Here is an 8,921-nt window from a genome sequence, read left to right as displayed (position 1 = left end):
AAACCATCTGAGGTGGGAGATGTTGTTGTGCTTGTGAAGAAATGTGCTCCCCCTGAACAAACCTGACAGCATATCCTGAGAAGGCCTCTGGCTTCGCGATAGTGGGTTATCACAGTTCTGCTCTCTAACCTGTCAGCACCACTATTTAACCTGCAGACACTCAGCTCTGCACTCGCTGTAATTTTGAGCCTCGGGTATGCTCATTAGATTATTGCAACTAACTCGATTTGCATTAAGTGGTCTGCAAACAGGCAGTAAATGGGAAAAAAAGCTGCTGCACAGGATTATGTGCATGATGGTAATTAGTAAATACAGCACCAGCCTACAGCTCAGCCTCACACATCCACCTGAGAAGTATGCAGACGCTCTCACTGGAGACTATAAAATGACAGCGCATAACCTGTGCTGCTCCGTCTGTCTTTGTCTTAGACTGGTAATGAGCAGTGAAGGTGTGAGACGAACAGGTGCTGCACACATCAGACGGGAGGCTTTGAGGCCAGCTCGCAAGTCGTACCTCAAAGCGCTGAGAGCTGACTTTCTTCCCCTTCTTCATCCAGGTGATCCGAGGTTTGGGCTCACCCACCGCCTGGCATACGAACGACGCCACTCCTCCCGAAATCCCTGTTTGATCGTCAGGGGACTTGATGAAGCTGGGCATGCCTAAGGGAGAGAGACAGCAAGAGAAAGATGAGGGCAGGTAGAGAGGAAGAGCAGGTAAGAGAGGATAACCAGAATCAGATGAAGAGCTCTGACAGAGAAACAGCTGCAGGCAGGTTATAGGGATTTTACAGCTGCTGTAAGTCTTGCAATAACAACATGATCTTCCAAAAGCTGTTTCATGCCTGTAGCCACACCTACTCAAACAGCCAAGCTCCATCATTTTCCTGATAATAAGCAGAACCTGTCAGTCTTATTAATAGTGGCAGGGAGCAGGGAGATGTGAACGGACGGACAGAAACCTTGAAAAATCTGTTTTGAATCAATGAATAAACAGGGGACCATAATACCCAACATTGCCAAAATAAAAGTCTGAAATAAGCAGCGAGCATGAATAATATATAGTGCTGCTCAAAGGTAAATCATGTCACGCACATGTTAAAGGTACCCATGTGGGGCTTTAGACTGCTGGCGCAGCTTTGAAGCAACGTGTTGATGAGCAGGCCACTGCTTTGTTTGTATCTAGTGCTCTAGCAGGCACAAATGCTGCCTTCGAATGTGCTTGAATTACCGTGCTCACCAGAAGAGTCCATGTAAAATAAAGCCTCTTATGGTAATCACAAGTGGAATTGTTCTAAAAGTTGCAAGTTTACTAGTTGTGACATGTTTTCTGATGCTTTAAGAAATGGTGGAGGCCACGAAGGTTTATTTTTCAGTGGATGGTAAGTTATTAAACTGTAATTTTAGTAGTACAGAGCTTTTCTTTACATTTTTAACAGTTTTTAGTTGTAAAGAGCTTTTCTTTGAATTTTTAACATTTAACATATTTCCAATTGCCTAATTTTTTCATTACGCCTTTACATTTCCTACATTACATTGTCTGCTTGCTAAATGGCTTCTACATACCAACAGTGCCATCCACATTGCTTTTGTTTGACAACAGTGTTCTCACGACTTATTCCATTCAAAAGCAGCAATACACACTCCACTCTACCATTCCTGAAACTGATGGGCTTGGAAGGAAACCCTCCTATCATACGATTTTGCCAACTAAAAGTTAGTGGATGTAACACGCTGAGAAATGCAGCAAGGAACTAAAAAAAAAAAAAGCTGCTCATTAATGCAACAGCCCATATTCTCCATGTCTACGAGTTCATAATTTTACTTTTGGGGGTCTACCAGAATATGTTTAAATGCTTTAATGTGTTCAAACCCACATTATTATTCTAATGCTGTACATTCCTGCAGCCCCTCTTCTCGCCCTCTGTCAGCATCTGAACAGTGTTTGCAGAAGTAATGGCGGCTGCTGAGGTGGATAAGATTGTCAGAAAATGCCAGGAAATAGAAAGAGCTCATCAGCAAGGAGTTTGTGGAGAATGAGGGCTTTGTGCATTTGAGATTTGTGGTCGAAATTTATAGCGCATTGTAATTTTTTTTTGCTTCAGACACACTTAAGGGCTTAAAAAGAATTCTGAATGAGCTCAGACCATTAAACTCCAGGCAGTAGATATCTTAAACTGGAGTTAGAACTAGTTCAGCTGCAGACATTTGCAAAGTGAATTGCTCTAAAAGTGACGCAACTTGTCCTGGAAGAATGAAAATAATGTGGATATTTAGAAAGTTGTTTTTGAATATGGAGAACTGAATTACAGATGCCTTCAATACTTATCTAGCCTAGCTATTATGTGGTAAAATGGCTTGCTATAGGTACTGTTATCTGAGATCTTGGGGTGTAGGCAGAGAAATGTAGCCCGAACAGACGCTGCTATAATGAGGAAATAATGGTAGACTGTAAAGCTCATTCTTGTTTTTCTTGGACATGCTAAACTATCCACTAATGCAAATGTGTTACATAGTGACGTAAATGAGTAAGAGAAGAAAAGCCTGAACGTCTAAGTTCCACCTCCAACAAGGTATTTTGAGAAGGTAAGGAGCAGTGTTTTCTGTGGGAGAAACTAACTCCCTTTGGTGGGACTTGGAGCTTTGTAAGTCTGCAGACGTTTTATCTGCACCAAAAAGCAGTTATATAACACATTCAAGGAAAAGCAGAACCACAAAAAGCAGAACACGGGCTCTTTAAGTGACTTACTAGAGACACATTAAAAACCAAAGGTCAAAATCAAAGCAGCAGGGGCTGACAGCTCACAGTTTGAAAATACTATCACACATTTCCATAATGTACCACAATCCCTTTAGTGCCTGGTAAATGTCCAAATCTTTTAAATTCAACCCTCAGTTTGTAATGTAGACAATCTGTCTATTTGTAAAAACAGAAGTGTGGGATTGCTCACCCTCCAAAATAACTGCAGTTTAAAAATGTTCTGTATTTTGAGAACATGACAAAGAGCTAATTTGAAATGCAAATAAATAAGATTTGCAATTAAAATCCCAGCTCGTGTTGCCAGTATTTTTTTTAATGTTTTGTTTGCAGTTTACATAGTTTCCTTTCTGTTTCTCAGTTTGTCAAATTTTCTCAGAAGAAAGACACTGGTCGAATAACCATCAGTCATGTGTGATGTTATTAGCATTCAGGTAGTAGCACTCCCTAGTTTCAAACATTTATTATGAACAAATGCAAGAAACATAGTGATTTGATTGTGGTTATATACAGCTCACACAATTCAGTTCTTTTTATATTTGACAACTCAAATGAAAGATGAGACTTTAATGAAGTAAAATATCAATTTATTTCAAACTAAATGTGACAAAGCACAGAAGCTGAAGAACAAAGCATATGGAACACTCTAAATACTTGTTTTGGACTCTAATGCTAAGAGAAATATTGATTACATTTTTTTTTTTTAGCTGCAAATTTAAAGGAATAACCTCAGGCATTGAAGACTAACTGAAAAAGAACTTAATACAAATTTATAGGAACCGAAATACCTCTAAGGGCTGTGAGAAACAATTTGACTGCTCAGCAGTGAAAAAAAATCCTGAAGCCAAAGGGACAACCACAGTGTACTGGTGGATTACTGTGAGCCTTGCACAAAGTGTAATCATTCACTGTGTACACCGAAAGTTAAGCTCCGGATGGGATTAATATCTTAACAGTGTTGTATGCCTGCTCAGACAAGGTCCAGAGGCAGCTTTCTGGTACCTCTAACTCCATCTGTGATCACACAAAAATGTATTCATCAGACTACTTCCTGTCTGTAAAATAGTTTTCACCAGGATTCTGGCACAACAACGCAAAAGGTACAGTTTGTCTGGTGAACACGTAACATCAAATTACTGTTTACACTCATTTGTTGTCTGACAACAGAAACTGAATGATAATTAAATGAGAATAGCTATTCAGAGTGGGTTTGCATCAAGGACCACTTTGGGCTTTAGATGATGGGAGCATAGATGGGAGGGAGTTTAAGTTGGAATGAAAGTTAGGCAGGGGTTAGGGCTGGGAACTAAGCAGCAACCTTCAGATCTATGCTGCTGTGAATATACCCCAGAAGATGGGCATCATGTAGCTTTATTTTGTAAAGTGCTATTTATTTGTATTATATAGTCTGCTGCTAAGAATGCACAACAGAAGATGGGTGATTTCGCCATCAGATAAAAATATATTTTTTTATTATTCTTTCTTTTTATATGGTGTTGTTTTTGTTTTATATGGTGCTAAGTATGCACAGCAGAACATGTGTCAGAGCTGCACCAAATACATTTAATTTTTCAAGAACAAGTAAAAAAAAGGCAAGGACATTTTTTTCTGTATCAAAAAAGTATCAAACTGTGACAAAACTGTGCTGAACCAAACCGAACCGTCAATTTTGTGTATCGTTGCACCCCTAATATCTACAGCCTGGTACAAAAAGAGGTTGTGGCCTCTGTAGGTCATTTCACCGTTCATGACAACTATACAGGGTCAAATTTTTATACAACTCACCAGTTAAACACTTTGAACTCCAAAACCTACCAACACATGATTCCTTTAATAAAAAAAAAGTCAAAATTGCACCATTTCTCTGAGAAACTGTAAAAACAAAGAATGTAAGGATTTTTAATTTGCATACAGTCATTGAACATGTCATGTCTGATGCACAATTCTTTTGGGTATAATAACCAAATCTAAACTTAAAATTGTGATATTTCATTCAAATAACTTGAGCCTAAACATCTCATTTACGTTTCATGAAAAATACACAGTTTGCACCTGATTCTGTAAAAAAAATAAATAAATCAAAAAATCAAAATTCTACGATCCTCCGCGCCTTTAAAAAGTCATGAGTGACTCAGCTGTGAACCAACAGTCAAGTGAAAAGATTCAAGGACTTGTCAGCTGAACGGCTGGCTGTGTTTACACAGAGCAGAGAGGAGGCGACAAGAGAGAATCAAAGAAAAAATAAAGCATACTTGATATTTAACAAAAATGTCACACAGAACCTGATAATTCCAAGGTGATGAAATGTTGTGCATTTACCACTGAGTTAGTGGAGCGTCGTGAGTGCTGCTGTTCATAAATAAAACAGACAGGGACATAGTTGTGTGTAATTGATGCCGAGATGTTTTTTTTTAAAAATACTGTAAAGAGGAATGGTACAAACTTATCATAAGCTGAACTGAGCTGCAAGTGACCAATTCTTGGCAACACGGTACAGTGGAAAAAGTCTCATACTGCATCTAACTATTCTCTGCATGGCTCTGCATCCTAATTAACCCACATCGCACTGTTTAAAAACCCTAACAGTCTGCAGGTGACTCCATCATTTACTCGTCCTGTCAAACTAATTAGTCAAACAGTGTTAGTAAAATAATTTTAGGAACCATTGATAGCACTGATGATAAATTGCATTTCTCTTAAGATAATATCATCAAGTCACTTTCAATTTTGGCACTAATTACTGCTCCAAAAAGATAATTGGAATAAGTGAGTCATCTGTGATGTTATTTATATTACTACTCAGTCTCCGTGCCTCCACTCCTGGAGCTGAAAGTAAATACGGTAAAACTCACAAAGGCCTTTTCTACCTGCAGACAGACTGATGTGAATGTGCAGCGGTTAGACCGATAATTAAATATTCCCTGTTAGAGCTCCTCAACTCAGAGGCCACGCCTTGGTTCCCACAGGAAGAATCATAAGGCTGGATGTGGAGTGGATGCAGACTGAGACAGATAGATGGTACTTGAAGTGTTGGTGCTGGAAGGCATCAAAGTATTGTCATCCAGTAGTTTCCTCCCCTGCTGCCCTCAGATTGCCCTCTGTCAGCACGTCTCTTCCAATAAGACTTTGTTTCTCTGATGGAACTTTGAAAAACAGCAGAAGCCAAACATTAAGCTGCTGCCTGCCTCACTTCTTCTTGTGTGGTTTGTGGCTCATGGCTCCTTTCCATTCAAGACCTAATGATAAACATGAATATATTATGGTCGGTCACCCGCACATAGAAATGAGCAGGTAATTTGATTCTGTCTGCGTTACAGACTCACACAAACATTTTGGGGTTGGAAAGTTGCTGGTTTGAACAACCTGACCCTACTTTTGAACTCTCCGAATCCTTAGCAGTGTCTTATTTGTTTGTTTTTTTACATTTTAACTCAATGTGGGCTCATTTTTTTACTGCAATATAAAGTTGTGCAGCTCTATGGAAACAGCACAGCCATGGTTATAAGTATCGAGAACTCAAATGTCTTATGTGCAGAATTCCATAAACCAATAAAAAGAAGAATAAAAAAAAACACAGCCAAATTTCTTTGACTGTTTAATTTACAAAAGAAAAAACAAAAACTAGCGTCAACAAAATTGGAAAAAATGGGAACTCCACATGCTATATATAGGCGATTTGATTGGGACGATTTACATTGTTACAACCTCTACACTATGCATTTTTCTTACTATGCATGTCAATTCGAGAAAGATATTTCACCATGCTGAATGTATCTTTCAACAGCTTGCTTCTCTGTGTACCATTTTTTAACCATGCTACATTTTTTTCTTGACTGATTATGTTTTGTTTTCCTCACAGTCTCTCTTGCCATCTCTTTTTTGCTCTATGTAAACACAGTCTGAAGTTCACCAAAAAACTCCTGACTTTTTGCTATGTGCCTGTTGGTCTTCACAGAGTTGCACTTCGATGGTGTTGTGGAATGCATAATTTATTTGTGTTTTTACAAGATCTGGTGCAGTTTATTTTTGGTTAATTTTTAAATAAGACAAGAGGAATGGAGTGATTTTGTTGAAATATCACAATGTTAAGCTTAGAGTTGGTTTTATGTCCTAACAAAAGCACACGTCACACACGATTAGTCAAGAGTCCTCTAAACGTTGACAATCTGATTGTTCATTCATTCTGTTTTTTACAATTTCCAGCTGGGATAAATATGTCATTGTGGTCATTTTATGAAGAAAACATGCCTTTTATGTCAGCCAGCGGGTTTTGGGGTCCGGAGGGTTATACTGATGTGGTATTGATGGTGCTTATGCCACCACCAATAGCTCTCTTTCTTTCTTTTATTTTTTGTTGATGAGAAACATTTCATGGCTGCTTCCTGGGATTTTGCACTCCACCATACTTCGAGCTACTGTAGTCTTTTCCATCTTGTTCCTCTCTTCAGTTCTGGGAACCAATCACTACTGCATTGCAACAGGTACACGAGAAGGTCGGCACAGACACTAGATCTAAAAGACAGGTATACTGTAAAATACAGAGACATATAGCTGGAGCCGATCGGCGTAATCAGCATTGTGAGAATCTAATTTTGCTTGAAGGCTATTGAGATTAATATAAATGTAAAAATCTTGCACTGCAGCTTTACGGTAGAAGAAAACCTTTGACAAATGAGTATCAAATGTGATGGGAAACTGTATAACTACTGTGGATGTCTGACTGCAGTGGTGCACCTTTGCTCTAAACCCATATGAATCTAAATGAGACTGTCTTCATACAACATTTTCTATGATTTATCTTCAAGGTCCCATTCACACGTGTACAATACACTTCAAATAATGTGATGTATGCACTGTGCTGCCCTCCTTGTATGAGCCACAGCTGCTATTATGTGTGTCCGCTAATGAAACAGCAGCGCCGAGGAGCCCGTACCATCAATCAGTAATCCACAGTTACAGTACCGTGACTGCAACATTTTCTGAACGGCAGGCTGCGGAGAGGGGCATAAACGTTTCAGGCAGGGGTTAAATCCTATTTCCCCAGCAGGGAGCCATGAAGAGCATTTTGCAGGCAAGGCGAGACATTTTCACAGTAACTTTTGGCAACTGATAAGTGTGCTCTTTAAAGTTCAACGTGATTCAAAACCCATTTGTGCAGTTGGAGCCAAGAGCTGCTCCCCAAGAACATTTCCATGGAAATCCAGTCATACAAAGTGTACAACAGGTTACTGTAGGGTCCTTAGGATGGTCAACGTACAGCAGGGAAATACTGCCCTTTATAACACTATGCAAAAATAAGTTAGCAAGCCAGCCAAGGGTTTTATCAGAGGTTTCAAGGAGGCAGAGAGGGTGGGTGGAGAAGAAGTGAGTGGATCATACCATTATTAAGCTATTTATTTCCCATGGCTGCTTCTGGCTGACCCTGAGGTTTAACACTCTAAATATAAAACATGCTGGTGCCCTCGCCTCACTTCATGAGCTCAGAGTTGTCTCTCACTTGCATTCTTCTCTGACCCTGTGCTTGCAGCTGTTTCTTGGAATTATTCTCTCAGAAATGTGTCCATTTGACCTCTGGCATACAGTCTTCAAGCATAGACATTTATGATGAGCAGGAGGGAAAAAGCAGAACATACACTGTGATATACAAAGATACACCATCATGAAGTCATCACATCATGGCATGGCTACTAACACTGAAGTCATTTTTACTGTAAGTGCTAAAAGTTCAAAGTAAGCTAAAAGGTGCAGGTTTGAGATTCTTATCTGAGCATCTTTTTGTCTTTGTTGTAAAACTGTCTTTGCTAAATCTGGTGGATAGCAAAAGGTTGTTTTTAACAGCAAACATTCATCTTAATTCTGACTCAAAACTAGGGGTTTGTTTTTTTTTTTTGTTTGGTTTTGTTTTCGCTCCCTGACACAAAAAGAAAGCTGTGGACTTTTCCATGACAAATCTGGAGGAGAAGTCTGTTTGATAGAGCATAATTTACTCCAACCAAAAGGTTCTTAAATATACTTGAAACTTGAAACAGTTTGTTGAAGGTGAAGATTTGGTTGCAAAAAGACATGTAATGTCAGTTGTATGGAAACATTCCATTTACAGACAGAACAACATTGACGAAAAACAGATAATTTGTTGGCAGTATTTTGCAATTGTTGCCACTACACA

The 8,921-nt window shown here is 39.1% G+C and overlaps 1 protein-coding gene across 10 annotated transcripts in view; it reads right to left on the bottom strand.

Moving 5' to 3' along the window:
* The window catches only part of ptprfa (protein tyrosine phosphatase receptor type Fa), a 349,532-nt gene that overhangs the window by 263,900 nt on the left and 76,711 nt on the right, over positions 1 to 8,921 (bottom strand). For all 10 annotated transcript variants that reach the window (XM_008278153.1, XM_008278154.1, XM_008278155.1 and 7 more), the window contains exon 3: positions 515 to 660. In XM_008278153.1, coding sequence (XP_008276375.1) covers positions 515 to 660 — 146 coding nt within the window. The remainder of the gene's footprint in view (positions 1 to 514; positions 661 to 8,921) is intronic.

Source organism: Stegastes partitus, unplaced genomic scaffold (assembly GCF_000690725.1).
Source record: "Stegastes partitus isolate 25-593 unplaced genomic scaffold, Stegastes_partitus-1.0.2 Scaffold117, whole genome shotgun sequence".
NCBI lineage: Eukaryota > Metazoa > Chordata > Actinopteri > Pomacentridae > Stegastes > Stegastes partitus.
This window is presented reverse-complemented; position numbering and strand designations above follow the sequence as displayed.